This window comes from Dermacentor silvarum, chromosome 4 (assembly GCF_013339745.2).
Source record: "Dermacentor silvarum isolate Dsil-2018 chromosome 4, BIME_Dsil_1.4, whole genome shotgun sequence".
Classification (NCBI taxonomy): domain Eukaryota; kingdom Metazoa; phylum Arthropoda; class Arachnida; order Ixodida; family Ixodidae; genus Dermacentor; species Dermacentor silvarum.
Window position 1 is genome coordinate 117,229,750 of NC_051157.2, and position 25,542 is coordinate 117,255,291.

The window sequence follows — 25,542 nt, forward strand, 5'->3', positions numbered from 1 at the left end:
CGTATCACCATTTTCTTTTTTTTTTCAACGAAGACGACGACGCTCGAACGCAATCATATGGTTCGCATTTAAGCATGGCTGTATGGCCTAGTGGTTACAACGCTCACTTTGAGAACGGTGGGACGCGGGTTGGAATCTCGCCTTGGCTAGAAACTTTTTCTTTCTTGGTATCACCAATTTCTTTTTTTTCCTCTCTGTTTGGCGGCGCGGTCGGTTGTGCCCCGGTGCCGCGACGGAAGCCGTGGTGCCGGGCGCCGACGCAAAGCGGCGGTCGTTGGGGTGTTGAGGAGCGCAGCGTAGACTGCTCCCTCCCTGATTGCGAGATTATATTTTGATCATCAAAACCAACGCCTCCTTTATAGGAGGCGTTGACCAAAGCAGTGATGCGTTTATTTAAGAATAGCATCGATCCCTTAACAGCAAGCACAGTTGTGCCTAGTCAGCACCAGCCCAGCGTGTTCTCCGTTCCAACGGCGGCGGCGGGAAGCCAGCGTCCCGTAAACAAACCTAATGTCTCGGAAGCCAACGTTAGGGACAAACGCATACAATCTAGGGAGCGTGTGGCTTAGCGCCTCGGCGAAAGAAAGTACCGTAAAAACCGGAATATAGGTCGAACTTTTTTTCAAAAAAAAAAACATTACGAAAAGTCGACCGTCGTCTCATATACCGGACATTGGCGGAAAAACTAGGGAAGTCTTGCAACAATGGGCAGATGAAATAAACAGCCACCTTCACCATCGAATTCAGGCTGCTTTTTCACATTTTGTTTCAAAATGAGTGGAAGCCGGCGGCAATTCACGGTCGCCTTCAAGAAAAAGGCGATTGAGTACGCGGAAGCCTACGGCAACCCGCCAGGTTGCCGTGGGCTTCGTATCGTGCGACCATCGACCCGCGTGTTTGTCAGCACCTTATCATCACGGCACGGAGCAGCATTTAAATAAATACTGTCACCATTGTGCAACCGGCTGAGTTGCATTTGTTTAAAGGTAACGTTGTCTTTCGGTACTTTTGCCATTGAAAAAGATTTTTTTTTTCATTTTTAGAATTAGTTAGTTGGGGGGTCGACCTATTGACTCTTTTCGCGGCGATCCCGTGGGCGCTGCCATGTTTGATCACGTGGTGACGCGTCCATTGCTTGCCTCAACTGCCTCCGTTGCCTCGTTGTTTACAATGGAAGTGTATGACGCCGGCGCGGCTTATAAAACCTCTGTTTTCGGAGATATCGTAGACACTGACTAGGTGGACGACACGATGCTTTGATCACAGCTTCAGAGAACACGCAAAATCGATTTCGGAGCTGATTAAGCTATGTCCAAACGGCGCAAGCAGCGTATATGGTGCTTGTTCTAAAAGCGGGGCTAAATATGTATGCCAAGCTATCCAAGCTTTCCGATTATGAATTCAGTCAGGATTAGTGTGTTTTGCTTTGTTCTTTATTCGGCAAATATTTTGAAGCAGTGGCTTGTCAGTTTCTGACTCAGTGAAGTTCCTCGGGGCGGCCACTATCTGATTATTTTCTGCCTAATCGATCTGGGTGTGCTCAGTTCAGATAGATTTGTTCTTGCTGCGCACAAGGCTTGAAACGTAGCTGTTTTGTACATTGGGTACCTTGTAGCAAATACATTACAGCTAGTAACTCGCTTACTCTTGTGGACCATCACAAAACATTCAGCTTCGACCATTCGTGCGCCATAGGTATGGTCCGTCATATATTGTGTTTATACAGTGCGCATATATCCAAGTCTGCGCCCATTCACTTATTCTTGATACGTCTGTGATAGAGTGGGCGTAAGTTTTCCTGCCATTTGGGACAGATGTGTATAGATAACGTGCGCAAAACTTACTATCACCGTAAGCGGCGCTACTCCCTTTGCCATTGTTTAACGAGTGGTACTCACTCTTGCCGACGTTCTGGGGATGAAGCCCTTTCTTTGAAGGTTAGCGATACAAGGCTAGCGGATGAGCAAATTTCTGTATCCTCGAGGAAAGCCGTACATCACGAAGTGCCCGTAACACGTACGGACAGTTGCAGCAGCGGGCCGCGAACTTGGCCACACAGATTCATTCTATGCCTTAACATACCAGTCACTATTTTTGCAGCCAACTACTGCACACGTCTTCAATCCACATGATTGAATCTAGCATGATTGGAGCACAGTGTGTTAGCGAAAATTCAGTTGCATTTCCGACAGCTGATCGCACAGAAGCAAGGTAGAAGCGGTAATGGTTTCGTAATCGTGCGCGGCCGCTGAGGACAGGTATGGCGCGCCGCCGTGAGCGCCATCTCGTTTCTCCAAAACAAACTGCTCCGCGAAAAGGGTCAATATTCCGGTTCGACATATAGTCCGGTTTTTACGGTACCTAGAAACATGGTACTCACGAGCGGCGCATGGCGGCGCCAGCGGTCGAGCACTGGGCTTGAGCGCAAATAGAAATACGCGACAAGGAGTTTCCCATAGACCCTTGCAAATATCTATAGGGCCCCCTTTCGAGATGAGAACCCATACTAGTAATTAAACAACCGAGTGCCAGGTCGTGGTACATCTCTACCCATTAGAAAAACCGGTGGGTTTCCCCGCGGCACCGGGAACACACCGGTGTTGTAGAACCCACTGACCTTCGTCATAGTTTAGCTTAATATAGGTTAGGCTTTCACTATTATGAACATCCTTTTTACAAAGTGCTCTTCAATTAACCTTTTTACACACCGCAGCGGTGTTGAAATGGTAGAGCGTCCGCCTCGTATGCGGGAGGTACCGTGTTAGAAACTCGGCGTGGACACCGCGGGGCTTTGGTGTCACCGCAGGCGACGCGGAGACCTTTTCATTGGGCGAGGAGGAAAGGGCGCGCGACGAGTCTTTCCTCCTCTCTGGCTTGTGCGAGCTGGCGCGCCTTGAATGTGTTGCCGGTCGCGCGCTGCGGAACGATTTGGAGGTGTTTTAGCTAGTTCTGAGTGCAATTGACGGGATGTCAGTTCTTACGAGGTCGTCGAACCACCACTGTGTAGCCTTTAGGTGCAGCAGTCGCTTACGTATCTGGAAATTTCTCTTTGGTGCACAAAAATGCGACACGCATCATCAGTCGTGGTGTGTGTATGTGTTGTGAACCATGTTCGATGTATCGGTTTTCACTCGACAAAGAGATGTAAAAAATTTGCGTCAGCCACCGGCATCGTTCTCGCTAATTTCAGGTCTAATAGACTTGAAATCACTGTCTGATCAAAATCAATAGGCTGATCAAAACTGAACTTCCCTTAGAATAGCCGAAAACTGTCCCGTTCCGAAAGGAACAGAAGATCGAGCGGCCTGCCGATCACTTTGGCACTGGTTACTCTTCACTTCTGTGCGTGTCTCGCCTCTTGTTAGCCGTCGAGAATTAATTTATTTGCGTATAATAAAAGCCTTCGTGTGGCAGCAACGCTGTCGAGCCCTTTCGACATGTATATTGGCACACTAATGCATCTTTGCCTAAATGTCACTTCCACGTGGAGAGCTTTCGCGGTGTTGTGACGTCGCGTGACAGACAGGCGAAGTGAGCGCAGCCCGAAAGCTTTTGACCAATAGCGGAGGGCTAATGGCGAAAAAGGCATAGAATCGGATATATTTTTCTTTCGTTCGGTCTAATCATGTATAGTCGGTGTGTAGACATAATAGCAGATGGAGAGTTCTCGCGGTTTTCGTTACGTCGTGTGAAAAACAGGCGAAGTGGGGGCGGCCCGAAAAATGTTCGCTTTGTCAGTGGTCAGAGCGACGGTCCGCTCGCGTTATCAACGGGATCAGCCGGCCGTGAGCGGTGTGCGATAAGACTGGTATAGAATAAGTCATAAGGCATCGCTACAAAATCGCGGCCCTGGTTGCACTAACACAATCTATGTGAAGGCAGCGGCACAATGTGCTGTCACGTACTTACGTTAGGAGTCCCGCACCACGTCAAATCGTTCATTTTATGTGCAAGCTTTTTTTCTTGCTTTATTTGCAGGAGAAACAAGGCGGGCCACTATATTTTCCTAGCATGAAATAACGCACAACAATCGGTATACCACAAGACAACACATTTCATATTTATTGGTCTTACTGTACAATTCTCCTTTACAACTTGTTCCAGAGCAGTGATGTGGGTGTGAATGTTCCATGTCTCCACACACATCTGTGTAATCCTTCCTAGTGGTAACAGCACACTATCACACGAATGTTCACTAGGATCACAAGATCAAACTGGTTCCTCTTTTTTTTTTTTTCATTTCTCTCTCTCATCTCTACGGAAATGCATGTTTGCCACAGACTGAGTTTCGTGGAAGGCAGCCAGGTTAAAGAGAAGGTAGAGCCTTAATGCCCACAATGACAACAACTTCGAAAAAAAAAATTGTGAAGCATTAAGACAGTAAGAACAGGGGCCCATGTGAACCTTCACTACTTACTTCAGCTGGTGAGCATTGTTAATAAAACAAAGGGGGAAACTTGGTTTTATAAATATAAGTGAAACGACTGCCCTTCTGCAACCACCAAAAGGCACAGGAAAGAAGAAGAGTCAGTATCTCTCCACATAAAACGTGAGTGAAACACCACATTTCAAGCACCATGGACTGATGGAAAGCCAGACCACGCACAATGCGTAAATCTGCACGCTTATGGGAAGTACATGCCAATTTTGTTAAATTCCCCGCTACAATTAAAAATAAATAAGATGCAACTGCTTCATTTTCACACCCCTTAGTAATTAAAAAAAAAAGAGGAAGAAAGACTAGAATGCTTCACACACTGCAGACAACACCACTCGGCAGACGACAATGCTCAGACAATACACACATCCGTGGGTCTGGTCACTGTGGAACGTTCTTTTTTGTTCATACATGAAAAGTAAGAAAGGGGCCGATGAGGCACCTACCTTTTTGCTCGCGAGAAAGAAAAAAAAGAAATAGTGCAAGACCAAGAAAAAGAAAAACAGGCTAGGATAGTGCACCGTAGTGTTGTAAACGCACTTCAGACACTCACCCCCAGAACACTCACGAGCACAGCTCAATTCAAAGCTCTCTGCAGACTAACCAAATGGAGGCCAATGCCACCTCTTGATTTATGTGGTCACCGCACTCTGGTAATGCACCTCGGAAACTCCGCAACTGAAATTTCGCAACCAGCCAGTTCCAGTATCTACAGGACTATCTGCTGGAGTGGAAAGGACGTCATCCAAGCAACTCTCGCCCACCAAAGATTTCAGGGAGCACGCTGAGGTTTGCAAAGAATGTAGAGGTACACCTAAGTGTGTTAAGCAAGCCCACTGAGCAAGCATAGTCAAAGAGGGGCTTGTTATCACACTTGACAGAGAAAAACAAGAGCAGAGAATTGAGCAGGTTCCGAAATTCGGGGGCTAGACTCTCTCCCATCGAACGTGACACACGTACTCGAGTCCAAAAAGAAAAATGGCTGAGCCTCAACAACAACAACAACATTAACAGTTTTGGAGGCGCAGCCCATTTCATGAGACCTAAGCACGCACTTAAGTCACTGAGCCACGCATTTCACACATGCGAGGGAAACGCGCAAAGCCAATGTGGAATGTATAAAAAGAAAAAAAAAAAGTGAAAGGAGGTTGCGCTGACTCAAAAAAAGAAAAAGGTATCGACAGTCAAAGCATAATTGTGTACCTCCAATGCTTCTTTGCATACAGCTATATAAAATAAGAATGGTGTTCGCTTAAAAACCATTTACTACTCCTGCATGAGAACATAAAGACCAAAGTGCTGCTGGGACAGGCTGGCTTGAAACGCCCGCCGTGCACCACGAAGCAAGTATCACCTTGCAACAATTAACTCGGCAAGGCTCCAACGTGACTGTAGCGTAATATCCACAGAGTGGTTGTACGTGAGAGTAGATGATACTACAAACCCTGCGCGCCCTGTGCACTGTCACATCAGCACTTTCTTGATCTTGTGAAAGAACGCTCCTTACTTGCAATCTCAATTGGGAACATTCATTTAAAAAGTCAGTATAAGAAACAAATTGCGAAACGAGAGTGGCTACTCCAAAATGTTGCAATGTGTAAAGATGTCAATGAATACAAAGGGAAAAAATAAGAATAATGGACAGCCACATCTCATTAATGTAATGTGAAGATTGATTCAATAAATGTATACACGCGCACAACGCGTTTCGCTTAAGAGATACGCGCTGCAAGTCTCTGCTGTAGATTTGCACCGCACTGCAAGATCCCCACTGCAGGGCACACTGTGCCGGTGATGCAAAACTGTTAGGACGAGCAAAGCAAGACTGCGACGAGAGTAGCGATGCTTGTCGAACAATCACACAGGAGGAGGTTGGCCATCCTCTGACAACAACGCAGCTATCAGCACTGCAAGCTCAGCTGCAATGTACAGGTTGGCAATAGCAGCACCACTACAAACAGGCATACCCATACAAAAACGAAAAAAAAAAAAATGAGAGGAGTGCTCTAGCCATACTTAAGAGTGCATCTTTGATGCTTTTCAGCATTTTCAGTCACTATGCAGTTCTCTCACAGACACACACACACGGACAAGCGGACTTTTATGTAAGTTTTGCATCACCAGAGGCAACTGCTCACCTAGTCCCGTAGAGGGAGCACGAGAGAGGGTAGCAATGAGGCCGTGCCCACAGAGGACTGTATCACATGTACATATTACAGGAAAAAATAAGAAAAAAAATAAGAACTGGACAAAAAAAAACAAAAAGACAAGGAGCCACGTGCTAGCCGTGTAACAGCCATATTTGGAAGTGCTGCTGTCATGCCATGACGAAACGTGAGAAGTAAACTTGGAAGGACGACGCGCTTCGCGGCCGAGAGTGGTTGGCCACTGGATGGTTAGGGCTGCTGCTGGCAGTCGTCTCCTTCCCCCCCCTCTCTCCTTGCGATGCAGGTCTGCACACTGCAACACAAAATACTTTGCATGAGAACATGCCACTGCGTCTTGAAGCCAATGATATCATTGAAAAGACTCTTTGAGGCATCACAAAGTTAGAGGCAAGCGTACAGGAGCTCAGCATCCTTCACTGCACACTGCCAGAAACTTTAGCTACTTCAGGGGCTGACTGTCTTAGTGAAAAGTTTGTCCTTTGAAGGAATGCCTTACGCTGTTCTTTGTAAAAGACCAACCTATGACATTTCTTCAAAGGACATCCCTTCAATATCACAAGTGGCCCCTGAAATTGCTAAAGTTTGCCGCAGCATGCACTAAATGATGCTGAGCACCTAACACTTGCCTCTAACCATGTAATGGAAGTAATGCCCAATGCATCATATATGCTATGCCAAGTTGTTAAATCTAAATTCTGATTTAAGCCCGGGAAGCTTAACACATATCCTATAGTATAGCATTTTTTAAATGCTGGAGTGAGTTTCCAGTTGTGGCCAGTTCCACAAACCAATTTCTAATTTACTAATTAGGTTTTATCACAAATAGCATTTCATTGTTGCTTTTTGTACAAATGTGCTCTTTATTGCAAGAAAAAAAAGTTACAATTTGTTCTAATTGTCCTTGATGTGGAAGTCTTTTGGGGTGACAATACAGGGCTCTAAACAATAGTTCTAAACAATGTAGTTCTAAGCATTAGTCTATTTTCACGTGTTAGTCCTACATATGCTCAGTGGCTTGTTTTAACAGAAGAAAAATAGTGACAAGCAGGCAGTGGACAACACATAAAAATTCAAATGGCACTGAGGCAAAGGACAAAAGAGAAGGGCACAGAAAGTCAAAGTAAAATGTAACAAAGCGTTTTTATGTTCAGCACTATCCAATGACAAGAAAAATAAAACCTGAGGCACAATCACATAGGTGAACCTCTTATATAATAGACCTTAATGAAATGAAGCTCTCAATTTAACCTTATTCTTTTCGTTTCCAGATCTCGGCTCCCCCGAATACCAGGTATTTCTTACTACACTTTAGCGAAGTAATTTTGCATTGAAGTTTCAGCATTGAAGTTTCAATTCAACAAACTCCTTGCGCATTACGTGCGCATATCGAGGCCTTCGTAATAAGCAAAAGTGGCTGAGGTAGGCTTTTTCGCTAACCCATATCCTTTCATTTACTTACACCTAATGTGAATCATAGGCGAGTGACTGTTAAAACTGCATTGCTGCAACATCTGTAGCCTCGATACAAGGACAGGTGATGATCCTGCTGCACTCAACATTTCAGTGTGTAGGAAACATGGACAGAAAAATTTGGAGGAAGTGCCGCGCCACAATCTTGACGCATTGGCTGAGGAAGAAGTCCTTTCTTTATGAAGGAACACATTCTTTAGCTAATACATTTCATTGGACTAGCTTATGTGACATTGCAAGTCCAGTGCTCGCAGAACGAAATGCAACAGGGAAACTGAGTACAGCCCCTCCCGTATGTGCAATAATTACTCGAGAGCACCATGTCATGTCGCTACGAATCTGGTTGCTAAAGGTGATGTTGACTCTGATCTAAGTGTACGAGCCAAAATTACGCTGACGTCACACCAACTGCAGATGGTGGAAACAAACGTATGCGCATTACTTAAGCCCTAAATTGACGTGTTTAATTCCGTGAGCACCGTACATGACAGCCCGAACAGACACGGATGAGGCGACAATGAGATGGGATGCAGCGCAGAGTGACAACTAACTTATTCCATCGTGTCCTTGGCTAAGTACAGAAAGCGAAATGAAATGGAAGGGAGGCACACTTAGGAAAATGTGGAGCAGATGTATGCGAGAAACAAGTACAGTGGACTCTCGTTGATACAATCGTCCCGGGAACCGGGAAATAAAGTGTAGCACCAGAAAATCGTATCATCCAAGGTATTACCCAACCAAATCATGTTATGAGAAAAAGAATAAGTAAAGTACTGGCCCGGAAAATGTATTATGCAGAATCGCATCAATGAGAATCCACTGTAGAAGGTCATCTTCAATCTCTTTTTTTCTTTCATTAGCTATGCACTGCCTGTGCAAACAAAAAAAAAAAAAAAAAAGAAAGGTAGTCCTTTATCGGCGACGGAAGCGAAAGCAGACGTGGCCTCTATTTCTTATCAGCTGATTTCACTGCTTTGGTAAAAACTATGAACTGAAGGATTCTGTAAAACAATCACATTGCTTGTAATGAAAGAATAGCATTTCATTTCAAGCTATGTGGCTGTGCGATAGAAACACTTGGGATCACTCAGGCCTGTGAACACTCAGGTGAACGATCATCTTGGCCGACCACTTCTGCGGATATGATCACTTTCACGAGACACTGAGCCCAACATGTTGGCATCTTTCGAGCAACAACGTTCCTCGCACTGTGTCAAGACTGCGAGCTTAGCACTTGCTGCGCATGGAACGCTGTAGCCTGTAGATGCTGATATGTACAGTGCCGATTTCGTAGCATGCAAAATCTCGCAATAGCGATTGCATCCTCAAATGTGATCCGATTGACCGAGTGTACAGCCCCAGGTCCCTGAAAACAACACTCAGGATCACCACCTCTCCAGCGAGGCAAGTAAGTAAATTATGCTACAAGAAGAATGTTCTATGCCGATCAGCATTTCATATAAAGCCTGGTACTGCCTTAGAGCACAAAATGTGTGTTTTGAGCATGCAGAACTACCAAATATCTAGCACTCAAGGTTCCCCAAAGGGATGAACAGCAACTGGGTGCCTCGGGCACTAACTGTTTGAAACTGTTTTATTGCAGCAAAGATCAAAAAGACCAAGGAAAAAAAATGCAATAAAGGAAGCAGCACAGGGCACTTACATTTTAAATATGTAGCTAGAGCTTCCTTATGCGCTCACATCCTTTGGAGTATATTTGTCGCTCTTGGGCCTCGTTATTGGGGTGGGAATCACCGTCGCCATCTCGTGGAGCTGAATGTGTTCTATTAACTTGTCCTTGTTCACTGGAGGACCTGTGCATGTAGAATTAAAAAAAACGAAGGGAGGGGCTCAGTTTACACAAAAAAACAAGAACAAAAAAAAAACAAAAAAAACAAGTCCTCTCCTACAAAACATATATCATGGCACAAGCACATAATTCAGTGCTAGCTAGGCAAACTTTAAAAAAAATTTAACATCTCAAACCACTTCTTTCTTGTTGCACTAGAGGTCCATTATTTCCATTAATTTTTTACCATTAGGGATTCTTGAACTGCTCAGAAACTTTAGTGCATGAATTATTTTAACACTTTCCCCTGAAATTTGGTTGTCACGTGCTCACAAAGCAACACTTTATTCACAAGCAGTGATGTGTGAAAAACAGCACAGTGCAATGAGGCGTTCTCTGCACGTAGTGGAGAAGCGTGTACAGCACATATTGCACAACACTCCCAAACTCCAGCATGTATCAATGCCTACCGAGGAGTCGTCGAATCATTAGTGAGTGGTTATGTTGCTTCCGAGCATCTGTCACTAAGTGCACAGATGACAGTCGTGCAGGTGCTTCACTTTTCAGTGCTTTGCCTGGGCAAGGCTTTATGAGCCATTCGACTCAACGTGAAATTACACTCTAAAAAAAAAAAAAGCTTACATCCTTTGGGGCACATCTTGTCCCAAAACAATAATAATCATCTGTCTTGCTTGTGTTACCTTCTTTTAAAAAAAAAAAACTGTGCTCGCTATTTGCCTGTCACGAATGCTATTTCACGCTGATAAAGCAGGGACAACATAAGTCAAAAAGGGTTCAAACTTTTCTTAACAGCGTAGCGATCGCTAGGCAGCCAAACAACGGCTTGCCCTGTCATTCACCCGTGCGGCCATCGATGTTTTAGGGCAACAAACCCAAGTATCGGTGATTTGTCCATTTGGGTGGGCATGCTCGGAAGTGAAACAGATGAGCTTTAGTTCGAAGGGGGTTGACACACATTGGAGCAAATTGATGTTGTGGTTTAGGCATGTGCAACGAATGAAACAGGATATTGCAAGTATGCTGACTTCCTTCGATACAGCGCACACTGATGGCATATTTTTTTTTCATTTTCCAAGCGTTGTGCAAGCCTTCACTGTGCCAAAGAAAGCAGTGACGCCAAGCACCGAGATATGCACTCTTCACCCGTTAAAACTGTACCACAGTGCTACAGCATGCAGGAACAATGATTCTCATGATAAAATGCATTAGAATGCAGTTACTGTGTAACGATCACACTTATACTGCAGCACTGATAGGCCACACTCAGACCGCTCTTGAAGGGCTGCAAAAGTAGCATAACGCAGTATTCAACCAGTACTTCACGACAACTTGGCTCTACTGCCAGTATTCCGCCCTAAATATTGCTACTGCAACCCAACCACAGGGCTAAGTTGCCGTGTTTCACAACTTCTGCAGCTCTGCTCGAGTTCCAAAATGACTGGTTGGAGTTACTACTTTAAAGGGGCCCTGAACCACTTTTTGTCGAAGTGGAGAAAGGCATCTGAAGTGAAAATAGGCTATTTCAGAAATACTTTGCCGCAAAAGGCACTTCAATGTGTTCAGCAGAAGCCGAGTTATTGGCAATCATCAAACATGGCCTCCGCTGTGCTCCCATTCCTTCCTCACTGCCTTGCCCTGCGAAGGCTACGGCAGAGTGGGGCGTGGCCACAACACTCCACCTGCGTGGCACGCAGTTCAAATTTTATTTTGGATGTTAACGCAGACGCCACGACTTCTGATTTTGGTCCCTACGACGCACTAAACGTAAGCCAAACGCGGTTGTCGTCAGCGAGCCGCAGTGCGCTTAGCCAGTTGACTCGTGGCGGCACCCAGCGGCGGCCGCGGTGTAGCCGACCGCAGCGACAAATAGTAGCAGCATGGGAATATGCTTTATTACAAAATAACGCGTCCCGAGAAGAGCGAGGATCATGGCTTCTGTTGTAAAGTGAGCATTTGAGAGAAAGGCAACTTCACGCTCCGCTTGCAAGCTCCATGCACCGCGTACGACAGCAAAACTTGGCTGAGATGTTCGCAGTAGCGTATGCTACCTGTGGACTATATTATTTCACCAAGCCCGAGGCGTGGTTAAGGGCCCCTTTAACAGGACAAGATTTATTGGATGCCAGTGCACATTGAAAATAGCGATGTACAAAAGGCAACTTTCTGGCAACACATGCAATCAATGATGGTTATGCTGAGCATCCTTGTAATCATCCCTAACAGTGGCCACAGCAGGTGCAAGCCGTGGTGGCTTAGTGCCCACAGCATTTTGCTGCTGAATCCAAGGTTATCTAACATTCCTGGCGATTATCAACCTACTGCTTTTGGGAATGTACTAACTTTCAGTGCACATTGGCCAAGCTAGAGGAAGCGTAAGTTGCAGAAGAAAATGCACACTTTCCATTAGCGCCATCTTCAGGTTGCAAAGTGGTCAAGTACACTGACGAGACGCCGCCGATACAGTGAGACATTGCGCTGGATGTTGTGCCACGCTAATGCGAGAGCATTACCAGAAAGTGATCACTTGAGAATAGCAACCATGCTGCACTTAGTACAACTCGACTCACTGCACCCTCCTGGCTATTTATTATCTGACACACCCTCCTGAGAAGATTTCACCGTACAAAAAACTGAACTTGACAGCACAAAGAAACATGTTACTGCCAACTATGCCACACAACCTTTCAGGATTGCCAAACATGCCATGCAACGTTTCAGAACATTTTGACAGCACCAAGATGACGAGCTACAATTTTGGAAAGTTGATGTCTGCTGTTTAGACTTCTCTGCACTACAGCATCACACTTCTGTTCGGTACAACAAACTTAAGAAAGGCATGCACAACTCATGTACACAAGGCTTGATAAAGAGTTGCTAGTATTTATAGAGCAAACAAAGAAGGCAAGAAGGCTCGCATTGCCGCTACAATATGTCTCGGCATATGAAAGTTGTAGTATGCTCGCATTCACATACCAGCAACATTGAGAGTTACCCTAATAAGTCGACAGCATGCATCCCACTACTGTAACTGACTGAAGATTCTTTCCTGAAGTGGCACAGTAGGCAGATAGTGCTCCAAATTTATCCTAACAACCATGTTTGTCTTCTAATGTGCACGCAAAACTGTGTACATCACCGTTCTTGCATTTTCCTTATTCTCAGCAGCAGCAGAATGTCATAGCTAGTAAGCCACCAATTTGGACTTGTACACAGCACTTAAAAGTTGTACGTAGAACCTATGTCTTCAAGCACTAATCATAATGACAGATGCATGCATTGAAGTGAATTTATTGAATGGATAATTACAGGGTGTCTACCAAGTTTACATTTTCAGATTCCCTGAGTTTTCCAGGTTTTCCCTGAGTGATTTTGCTAAATTCCCTGAGTGAAACGGAACTTTCTTTCACATCAAGATGGGCTGACACCATGTTGCCTGATGCTGTCACTCTTTAGTAAGCATGTTAAAAAAATGCGAAGCATCAATTGCGATAGCAAATTAGTAGAGAGCTATACGGAGTAAGGATAGTAGTTTTATCGATCAGCTGTATAAACTTAGACATGCAGCAGCACCAGCAATGCGCCGAACTGTTGTCGACGCCGTCGACGTTTTGCCCGCGTTCGCACCGAACGCGCACGGCGCTGGTGACTGTTGCCTGTGCCTCTGGGGGCGGCTCGGAAGTTTTCGACGAGATCAGAACGGGACACTCGTCGAGCAGCGTCCGAAGTCTTTACCACCTTCTCGCCTCACCACATTTTTATATAAATACGCATTTGGTGGCGCAGCTAAACGTCGCCTCCCCTCCCTCCCTCCATTACCGCCAACTTTCGTTCCCTTTCAATTAAATTACAGCTAATTTAGGGACGGGCGAATAGTGGATTTGAGGTTCGAAGCGAGTAGTGATTTGGTCAAATAATTTCGAATCGAATAGTTTGAACAGTATATATCACATGTTACAGTAAAACCTAGTTAATTCGAATTTCACGGGATTGAAAAAAAAATGTCCGAATTATCAGGGTATGCAGAAAGCAATAAGCAAATGCTTACTACGTCAGCACGATTTTATTAGTATAATGTATGAGCAAATCCTTTCGCTATTTAGCACAAAAGCAGTGCGGAAGCTACAATTCTCGTCATCTCGTGACTGATTGGCTCTCGCAGCGGCGATTGAGGCCTCGCGACTTCCTTCGCAGCACGGCTGCGGCGCGCGCCATCATTTCCAACACGCTTTGCACTACCACGCGCACATCCCGATAATTTTTTCGCCAGTAAGCTCAACGCCAACGGATCGCACGTGCATCGTGATGTAGCCAGTGCGCTTCATCCTCGACAGCTTTGCCCCGAGTCAAACCGAAACAACTGCTTGTCGCAACCGCGGCCGCTATCGACACGATTATGAACCTCGACTTTGCGGTGCTTAAGGGTATGGCCACGATAGAGGCAAAAAGGCCCGCGTCATGCCGCGAGCGGCAACGCATCATGACGCGCGCGGCAAAAGCGGCAGGAATCGGGGGTTTTACGGCCTGCCGAGGGTGCCGAGAGCGACGAGGGTAACGTCACGGAGCCAATGGCAACCGGACCTCCGCCGCTCCGCGCCGGGTTATCAATCGACGATTGTCGTCTCTCGCGGTTCTATAGAGGGATTTCTGGACGCTGTCCGATCGCACCCTTTTCGCTCACGGTGATTCCGCGTTCCGAGAGCGCGCGAGATCATATCGAGCTGCCGCGCAGTGAGACGCGATTGCCACGGTGGACTTCGCGGCAAGGCGCTGACGCGCGGCAACTTGCCGCTAGTGTGACTGTACCCGGCCGACGCACGCACCGAGTCAGAACGAAACTACCGTTCACTGCAACAACTTCAGACGAAATCGCGGTCGCTATCTATGCGATCATGGATGGCCACTACGCAGCTCTTTAGGCACGCGGCCGACGTGCGTATTGAGTCAAAACGAAACTAAACGAATCCGCTGCGAAAGAAACCGCGGCAGCTATTGACGCGATGATGGGTGGTGACTATGAAATCCCGTGGCCAACGCGTTGTTATGCGCGGCGGTAAACGCAACAAAGGCACAAATAGGCACGAAGCGTTCCGTCGTTGCATTCATTCACGTACGATTTCCGCTGCTGACTATGGCTATGCGGACTCCGCCGCTTCGTTTCGGTTGTGCGCTAGCGCCGTTTCTGCTCTTCTGCGTCGCACATTTCAGGCTCTTTAATGCAAAAACATATAGCCTTCGAGATTTATGGTTGATGTATGGCAGCCATGACGTGAACATAGCCTCCGAGATGTGCAGCGACCGTCCGTGGCTTTTGGCTGCCTATTCGGGACCGCTGAATAATTCGAAAATGTTGAATCCATGAATTAGAATCGGAGCGAATAACGAACATAGAATTATTCCATGAAATATTCGACAATACCCTATATTCGCCCATCCCTACAGTAATTTTCCCTGATAGAGGCACAAATTCCCTGAGTTTTCCCCGAGTTTTTCCAGAATATTCAAAATCCCTGAGAATTCCCTGTTTTCCCGGTTTTCCCGGTTGGTAGACACCCTGAATTAGGGGGGGGGGGGGGTGGCATGAATATCAAACTAACCACCAATTTATACCCGGGCCACACGGTCAAAGTAAAGTGAACTTTGAGCAAGTGGACTTCGCGGCTAGTGTCATTCGCAGACTGCCACACGAGAACGCTTAGTGACACTCACTGCAGAGCGCACTTGCTGGCGAGTGTGTTCGGCGAACACGCTTTGCAGCGGCAAAGTGTGTAGCCTCGTTAGCAATAAGTAAAAAATAAGTAACGTATTATTGAAAGAAGAGTCAGGAGTAATTTTTAATAACATTGTTTTAAATTGCTAACGTTGCAAGATAATCAATTGTGCCACACCACAAAGAACAACAAGAACAGCAAAAAAGTACTCTCGCTCTCGGGCTGTTTACGACCACGCCGGGTAATGGCTGCGCAGTTGTTTGGCGGATCGAGTAGTTTTGACTGTTGCGGGTCAAGTTGCTGTCGTTGCCGGCACTTGTAAAGGTGGATTGTAGATGTTGTTTTTAACAATAATAAGCTGTTTTCGTGCACACATTTTTATATTAAATATATGCCTTCCCGTCTGACTCCCGATGGCCATGGCCTTCAATTTGAAAGAACACTTCTCTTTCTCGTGTAGCAGCGGGCCGCCAAAGTGACACTCAGCGCCCTGAAGTGCACTCGCTCAAAGTGCACTTTACTTTGCCCGTGTGGCACAGGTATTACAGTTCTCCGGGGCACTTCCAAGTTCTCCATGGAGCCTATGTCATTCAACCATGACCACAGGTGCTTGCCTGGCAGTTATAATTCATCATTACGATTACTGTAATCATCATATTGTTGTGGCGTTGCAACAATATTTATGTTCGCTGCACGACAAACGTCTCTCCTAGAGATCTCCAATTACCTCGGTCTTGCGCCAGCTGACCCCCATGTTATGCCTGCAAGTTTCTCAATTTCATCACGCAACTTCATTCTCTGGCGTTCTCGACTACGCTTCCCTTTTCATGGCACCCATTCTGCAACTAAAGGACCACCGGTTATCTGCCCTCTGCATTGCATGACCTGCCCAGCCAGCTCCATTTCTTCCTCTTAAGGTGCGGCTATAGTCTGACGTAGCATGAGCGCGCACATGCACACATGCTACGTCACACTGGCGAGAACAGCAGCATCTATATAGCTCGATGCACTGGCGCAAGTCAATGTAACCGGATGCGGCCAACACGCTCCGACGCGCCCGACATCGAGATGGCTCTTGCTCCATCTGCATGTTGCTTGCGCCAGCTGCGCCGACCCACAATGCATTGCGCAAGAAAAAGCGCTCACGTTGCTTCGCCAATGGACCCAGACAGCCGTTCAAAGTGGTATGTGGGTTGGAGATTAGCTGAAGATAGCAGCTGACGGCACGTGCGTCGAAGTATAGAGGGGATGGCATTTCAGCTGGCGCAGCGCAACCGGCGTACCGTGAATGGTCGCAAGTGACGTTCACCCACGCGCCGATAACGTTGGACTAACCCCATTTGCTCTCTAATCCATGCCACTGTATTGCTCTCTCTTAAAGTTAAGTCTATCATTTTTTGTTACATCGCTCACTGAATGGTAATTAACTTCTTCAGAAGCTTCTTTGTTAAAGTCCAAGTTTCTGCCACATATACCAATAGAATAATGATGTAATGACTGCATACTTTTCTTTTCCTGCTCACAGCTTGATAATGCCTGCCATACGTGCTCCTACTCATCTTTATCCTCCTCTAAATTTCTTTTGAGATTTTCGTCATCATCAGCCTATTATTTATGTCTACTGCAGGAGAAAGGCCTCTCCCAACGATCTCTAATTACCCCAGTTGTGCACTAGCTGAATTTCCCCAATTTCATCACCCCACCCGATTTTGTGCTGTCCTCAACTGTGCTTGCCTTCCCTTGGCATCCCTAGTCAGTAGGGCACCCAGGATCTCTGCCAGGGGGGGTTAACAGTTTGCCAATACCATCTAAACAGCACTAATTTCAATTTCTTCACGGGAAATTGTCAAAAAATGCGCTTTTTCTGTACTCGCAGACGATTACGCCTCTTACATCTTAGTTGCAGTACTCAAAGGCGCAAGGAAAGAAAAGGGGTTATACAAAAGGGTGGGTTAACTCGGCCTCAGGGGGGGGGGGGGGTTACAACCCCCGAATCCCCCCCCCCCCCCCCCCCCGTCGGTGCACCACTGTCTCTAATGCTCATTTTTTCCCTCTTAATGTTTAGTATAGTGCCTATCCATGTTTGCTTTCTGATCCACACCACTCTCTTCTAGTCTCTTATGTTATGCCTGACATTCTTCTTTCCATAACTCCTTGCGCAGCTTCTTTGTTATTAACCTCCAAGTTTGTGCCCCACAAGTTAGTACCGATGGAATGCAATGATTGTACACTTTTCTTTTCAAGGATACCGGTAAGTAGCTGGTCATAATTTGGCAGTGCCTGCCGTATGTGCTTCAATGCATTTTTGTTCTTGTTCCTCAAGCTTCCTTCTCGTGATCAGGGTCCTCTGAGAAATTGACCTAGAAAAACACACTCTTGCTCATATTCTAGAGGCATTTATCTAGAATCTGTTGATGTTTATTTGCAAGATCCAAGTCACCTGTGATTAATTGGCCTAGATAAACTGATTGCTTTCTCAGTTAAGGTCCTCAATAATTTGTTGCAATTCATCCTTATCGTTGCTGAACAGGACCATAGGTTGGTCAGATATTTACTGTTGATCCTAACTCATAATATAAGCCTGCAGTGAATAACATTGGAGAGATTGTGTCTTCTTCTTGCCTGACCCCTTTCTTGATCAATATTTTTCCACTTTTTGTGTGTGTGGAGAATTAGGGTAGATATTTGCCAAGATATTCATGTACGCTTCCTTTAGTCCTCGACTATATTGCAATTTTGGTGTGCAATTATATTTAATGATGCACAAACATCACGCTTTTCAAATTTGAATCTATTATGCTTGTCAAATCAGGGGTGTGTGGACATAGAATTTGTGGAACAGGATTTGAATACGTATACCTAGCTCGAATGTTATATTGAATATAGCACATTGAATATCAATGTTGCTTTAAGCCATTGCAGTAAGAGAGAAAGCATTTATTAAAATAAAGGTAAATTGCAGGGTCCTTTGACGGGCCCTGGGCGTGGGTGGAGCCCTCGGTACAAGACCCCATGAGCCACGGCCCGCCCTGCGAGCTTGTTATTCTGGCCCTCTAACACTTTTCCTGTCCGCGCCTATTCGATGATTGCAAATTTGTATTTTGCTGCTTCCCAAGCGCTCCCAGACAGCTAGCGCCATTTATTGGGTTATTTAGGAGCTGTTTAGTCGGTTTCGGTTTTCTTTTTCCGGTGCATGTAGATCTTTAGAGTGCCTCTAGAGAAGGGGCGTGGTCAGCACGATGTACGTTCATAGTTGCCAAGATGGCGTCGGCACCAGACGCAGCTCATGCATGGTAATGTCTAATTTCTTTCGATTTTAACGCATTTGCGTGCAAGTTTTCGGGCTTTGGAAGCCGCACCAGTGCAGAACTTTGGTATGCCCTATTTTCAAACGGAGTTTCGATTTTTTTCATTGAACCATTTCAAAGCTACCGTCTGCCGATATAAAGATATCCTGCGTGTTCTAGAGGTCAGTTATTTGCAGAGTGGTAACATCCTTCGGTCGGATCATTTGCCGGTTGCGGCACAGCGAGTCTAGTTTCACGCAAGTAGCGGCCAGGAGTTGACCTTGTTCGAATTGCGCTAGGGATAGCCACTAGTGTTAATGTTTTTTTAATCTCAAGAAATGTTTTACATAGAAAAGTCATGGTTGCTGGAATATAGCACATCCTGAATTGTTTTAAAGGTTTTTTGTGTGCGATGCAACAATGACGTTTTTATTAAACTTTACTTCAATCAAAAATTTATCTTTTTTTCGTTTTCCTTTTCACATGTTATTTGGGAATAGTACCGTAGGGAAGAAAATTTCCTCTTCTACAATTTGATACTATGATGCCCTTTGGCAGCAAGCAAGCTCTGTGATATGAAAAGAAGCATTTACTTGACTACCCAAAAGTTGCTGCTTTTCCCACTGGCAAGAAAGTGTTAAACAATACTAAATAAATCTGCACTCCCTGTTTGGGCCCAGTAACAGGCTCACTATTCTACTGCAACAGCAAAATGTTCCTACATGGGAGGCATTAGGCAGTGCGTGCGCACCCAGTAGTCAAGTGACAGGCCATGAACTGCAGAAAGTGCTGTAAATGTGACAGTAATTGAGCGAGGCAAAAGCGGTGCTAGCACCTAAGCAAAACCTGGCGGTGGAAGGTGCATCGCCATCACCATCACTTGAAAAGGCATCATGGGCGCAGCGGGAACGCTTAGTGGTTTTTCTTTTAACTTTATTCTGTTCTTCGTCGGGCGCGTGCTGGACCCCTAGCACAGGGTTAGCAGTTTCTTCATTTTCGTTCACTGTGATGTTTTCGACTGGCTCGTCGTTGACGGGGTTATCGGCAGAGGCACTCATGTGTGAGCGCGATGATCTTTGGCCATGAACATGCTCGTCATTCTGCCGTCTTCGTCGCACCGTGGACTTTGGTTCGCCCTCACCGTCGTTCTGGAGATGTTTCGTGCTTGTCGTTTCGATAGTTTCAGGTACTTCAGTCTCCGATTCAAAGCTGTCCACTCCCGTGACAGTTTCGAAAAGAACAAGAGAATTTTCGGAGTCAGATTCAACACTGTCCGCTGTTGCACCCTCTTCTACTGTGGGGCTTTGAAGGCTTAAGAGTGGGCTGGGTTTGATGCGTGCCGTCTCCAATGCTGTCGAACTGCGGTGGTGCCGGCAGCAGCCTGGTTCGTCGGTTCTGGTTCTGTCGTCTGCAACTGACCCTGCCGTGTGAATGCAGGCTTGCTGTGAAGTGACCGTTTTTTTTTTTTGCTCGTCACGACGTTTGTCGAGTGAACAGGCTTGCCGACAGCTAACCCTAATTACACTATTCTACGGCTATCATCTGTCACGACAACCGTGCATGAAGCAGCATGAAACGGGATATGCAGTTGCTTACATGTTCTCGCATTTTTTCCACAGTGGAACTCGCTTGTCTCGAGTTTTTTCCAACAAGTAGTAATAGTTTGCTGTCATGACAACAGTGCATGAAGTAGCACGAAACGGGACATGCAGTTTCTGGTTAGTACTTTTCAGTACTTCCTGCGGTGGAAATGGCACGAGAACAAGCAATGTTCCTTCCTGTGTGGTCGTTTCCTTACATGTTCTCGCATCTTTTCCACAGTGGAACTCACTTGTCTCGAGTCTATTTTAACAAGTAGTAATAGTTAGCTGGTTAGACACAAAAAACAATAAAGTGCAGCTGCTGTGGTGCTCAGCCAGCAAAACAATTAACTGTACCCCAAGTGGCCATCTTGCTGCTACAAAAACAAAAGCTGATCCTCAGGAACGCACTCTTCAATTACAGGGTTTTTAAATGCAGATATATAAAAATATGATATTCAATATTTTCAATATTTGCACACACCTACGCAAAAGCATTACAATTCCTTGCTCCAATATAATACAACCTGCTTTCTACAGGAAACCGTTCGCCAGGACACAGGGAGACTTAGAAGCTACACTCCGCAAGTTTGTCACTTGTAAATTTTTGTTGTGCCTGATATAGGAAATAAACATTTGTCATGCATTTCCAATAAAGAAGAGAGAACTGAAATCTGCCTGGAGTCTGAAACAGTGAATGTGAGTGTTTATTTACAATGCTAAAACATCACTAAGAAACTATAATTTAACTTCACTTCGCAACCAACAGTCTTCGCCTTGCACGCGCTGAAACGGGAGAGGCTGTAAAAGACGAATATAACAGAGCATTATGCCTAGCCTAACACAATGCATGCCCTGAACATATGGCGTATCATGTATTCTGCAGATGTATTGCAACACATTGTGGCTATTTCACAAGTTGCGATACTCACACTTACAATTTAAATATCTGCTGTAACCTCTTTCAGTACAGGCAGACTTCCGTCAAAAACTCATACTGATGTCTCAGAATCTGTAAAGATCCCTTGTTCAAACGCAACAATTTGCGTTTTGGACACTGGTCAGTGACCTCATAATTGCGTTAACGTAACGTATAGTGAATGCAACATACAGATGAAATGATTAACCTAGCACTCACTTTTGCTCAAGCTAAATGTAAGAGCTTTTGTTAATTAGGGCTTGCAGATTAATCTCATTGACAGATGTCTGCCTGAAGTCACCTTTCATATCTATACAGTCGCCGACCGATTTTTCGGACTCCGAAAATTCGGACTTGTTGGATATTCCGGACTCCATAAATGCACCGTCAAGGATCCCATAGAGATAATGCATTTTTTTGACCGATTTTTCGGACGAATTTGCCCCTGAAAGTTGGATTTTTCGGACTAAATCGCTCGTTTAAAGCTACGCTCCCAACCATTGTGGAAGCCGCCATATTGGATTTTCCGCCAGCTTGGCTAAATTTGGTCTTCGAATGGCTTTGCTGCCTCCGAGATTAGAAAGCGCACTTGGAAAACGCGGCACGGGACGTTACTTTTTCGTCTTCGGTCAGGACTACTATCGTCATCACACCGTTGGGGACGGGAAAGGAGGAGGCGAAGAAAGGATTCTTTTTATTGTTGTAGCTTCTTCAGCTTGTTTCAGTCGCCATTCCGCACGTGTTGTGTCGCGCTGCATCGAGACGTTGTGTGGTTCCTTGTGGCTACTACAACATCGAATTTTGCGTGCTTGACGCCATGGCTCCGCCATCTGTGCCATCGCGAGAGCCAGGCGGTGCGAAGAAGCGTGGGAAGTACACGACCCTGACATTGGAGAAGAAAGCTGCAATTATCAAGCTGATACAGAGTGGACGTTCGCAGCTTGATGTCGCCAAAGAATACCACCTCTCCAAGCAAACGGTATCTGACTATGTCAAAAACAGCGCGAAGATACTGTCAGCGTTTGAGAATTCCCACAACAAGAGCCAAAAAAAACGACAGTAAGGGCGTTCATCCAGCCCTTGAAGAGGCTCTGCAGTTGTGGCTCAAAGGAGTTTTGACCAAGAACCTGCCCGTGTCGGGAGACTTGTTAAAAGAAAAGGCGGAGTCGTTCGCTCTCAAAATGGGCATTGAAGAGTTCAAATTTACTGACGGATGGCTTCGCGGCTTCAAGAAGAGGCACGGAATTTCATTCAAAAAAGTGAGTGGTGAAAGCGGAGCGGTGGATCAGACTATTGTGTCTGATTACCGTGTCACGAAGTTGCAAGCATTGCTTAAAGAATATGCTCCTTCGGACATATTCAACTGTGACGAGACAGGACTTTTCTTTAAGATGCTGCCGGATCGTACGCTAGCATTTTCGGGGGAATCGTGCGCTAGTGGGAAGCTGAGCAAGGAGCGTATAACAGTGATGGTTGGTGCCAACGCCACCGGAACGGAAAAACTGCCTCTTCTCGTTATTGGGAAGGCCAGAAATCCGAGGTGTTTTAAGGCTGTGAGAACCCTCCCTGTGGAATACGACAGCAACTCCAAGGCGTGGATCACGCAATCATTGTTTGAAAGATACATACGCAAACTTGACCGCAAGTTTGCGCGGCAGAACAGAAAGGTCATCTTTTTTGTGGACAACTGTGGCGCGCACGGTAGCGTGCCGAACCTTGAGGCCATTCAGCTGGAATTTTTACCGCCTAACACCACAAGCGTGCTCCAGCCAATGGATCAAGGCATGATCAGAAACATCAAGGCACACTACCGTGCCCGCCTGCTCAGCCGCACCGTCTTGTGCTTCGACAGCGGGAAGGTGTACAAGGTCGACCTTCTGGCCGCCATCCACATGTTAGCCGATGCATGGAAGCGGTGAAGCCAGAAACCATCGCGCATTGCTTTAGGCATGCAGGGTTCGCTGCTGCCGAAGAGCCCGAGGCGGATGACCTGGACGTAGGCGACCCGGACGGCACCGATGGCGGGGATGACTTAATGAACGACCTGCGCAGTGGTGGAGTGGACGTTCCTGCCACGATGACATTTAAAGATTTCGCTCGTACGGACGACAACGTTGTTTCGTGCGCGGAGCCCACAGACGACGAAATTCTTCGCCAGGTTGTCCAGCAGCCGGAGAGCGGCTCGGATGATGACGACGATGACCACCCGCAGCCGTCGGCGGCGGAGATCGCCAACGCGGTGACGCTATTGTCGAGCGTTTACGGTGACGATGTCACCTTGGCGCAAATACAGACAAACCTAATTGCCTCCAAGCGTACTATGAGGCAAGGCAGCATCAAGGACTTTTTTAAGCCTGCCTGAATGAAATAAAGTTAACATTTTTGGCGAAAACTAATTTTTCGGACTGTTCGATTTTTCGGACTTTTTTCGGACCCCGCCAGGTCCGAAAAATCGGTCGGCGACTGTAATTTTTTTCTGTTACGCTGTGATTTGCCCTACTACCATGACATATGCTAAAGCCTTGTTGTTATTCTTTGTAATCAATTCTGCATTTTGTTCTGTTAGTGTGTTTCTTACTATGTATTATAGTAGAATCGCGTTAATTCTAAGTTCAAGGGGACCGTAAATTTATTCTAATAAAGCAGTTAAAACTAAGGGGAGCCCTTTAATATAACCAAAACCATCACTGGGTTCGCGAGGAAAAGTCACTAACGCAGCATAACGCAATATGGCGAACATGAAATAGGTGAGGAAAGGAGCTTCAGCACGAGAAGTGTGCCACTGCATGTGCTGGAAGAAGCCTAGGTTCCGTATAAACTCCAAGTATGATAAAATCACCCCACTTGCATTTTTCGCTGTGGGTGAGAGGGAAAATGTGCAAAGCTGAGCCGAAAAAGATGGTGGCCTGATGTATATCTCCTATGCCTAGTGTTGGAGATGACTGGCTCTAGCGCCCACTAGGGAGGTAATGTGATCAAACGCGCTCTAAGAAAGAGAAAGATCGGAGGGGGGGTATAAGGACGCATCGAAGCTTCACCTGTGGCTCATGTTTGTCCAAAAATCGGTCCACGGGAGTGAGAAATTTTGCTCAAATTTTGCTGTTTTGGACCTTGAATTCCCAGGAATTCTTCTCAATTCAAATACACAGGCCTTTCTGCCGAGACCAACAGAGCAGTTTGCATTGTCGATCATCTCGAATTAAGAGGTCGAAGCTTCACCTTTGGCTCGTGTTTGTCCAAAAATCGGTCCATGGGAGTGAGAAATTTTGCTCGAAATCACCGCTGCGCTGTTTTTGGACTTTGAATTCCCAGGAATTCTTCTCAATTCAAGTACACAGGCCTTTCCGCCGAGACCAACAAAGCAGTTTGCATTATCGATCATCTCGAATTAAGAGATTTAGAATTATTTGGATTTCACTGTACTTTATTTATCAGCTATTGTTGTGATGAGTTACCTATCATAATTGTTTTTGTACAGGAGGCCCCAATACAGTCTTTGACTATGGGGCCTTCTCCTGTATACTAAATACCTGTAACATGAGAACTTCTCATAACAAATTCTGATTCTGACAAGTCAAATTAGTCACTCGTTTTTTAACTTGAATACTAATCAGTCGTTTCTCCTTAGCAAAGGTCGCATGCATGGCAACACCACATAACTTTATGAGACATGCTTGTGCAGCTCATACTCGCCAGTGCAACCAAGATGTGTTCCACAAAATCCCAAGAATGGAAAATAAAATGCCAAGCAGAACAGCCTGTCTAAGCAAAAAGACCATAGCTTGTGTATTTGAATAGTAAAAAACAACCAAGAGTTAACTTATAACAAGTTTTTCACCGAAAGTTCAGGGGGCAGATTTTGCTCACTCTTAAAATGCTGCCACTTGGGCGAGCTATCACATCTAGGCAAGACTAGCCACAGTTTCTTGAATATTGGAGTCAAATGCCTCAGGTCAGATAATGGAACAATTACTTTCACACACGCAGGATGGTCTTCCTGTTGGCGTTACTCTCGTGCGTTGTAGCTGCTCAGTAGTGCACTGACAAGGTGGGTAGTTCAAACACTGTGGCATCAAGGAATGTCCTTTGTTTCATTGCATGAAAGTATGGTATGTCCACAAGTGATTGCTCAAGAACGTGCCCCTCCCACCTCAAGGACGTG

General features: G+C 45.8%; 1 protein-coding gene across 20 annotated transcripts in view; it reads right to left on the reverse strand.

Annotated features, from left to right (window-relative positions):
• Window positions 1–4,036: 4,036 nt before the first annotated feature.
• Window positions 4,037–25,542, reverse strand: part of LOC119450564 (NPC intracellular cholesterol transporter 1-like) — a 168,376-nt gene continuing 146,870 nt past the window's right edge. For all 20 annotated transcript variants that reach the window (XM_049665981.1, XM_049665979.1, XM_049665967.1 and 17 more), the window contains 2 exons: window positions 9,740–9,890; window positions 4,037–6,898 (listed from right to left, as the gene is read on the reverse strand). In XM_049665981.1, the coding sequence (XP_049521938.1) occupies window positions 9,766–9,890 (125 nt within the window). In that variant the 3' untranslated portion in view covers window positions 4,037–6,898; window positions 9,740–9,765. The remainder of the gene's footprint in view (window positions 6,899–9,739; window positions 9,891–25,542) is intronic.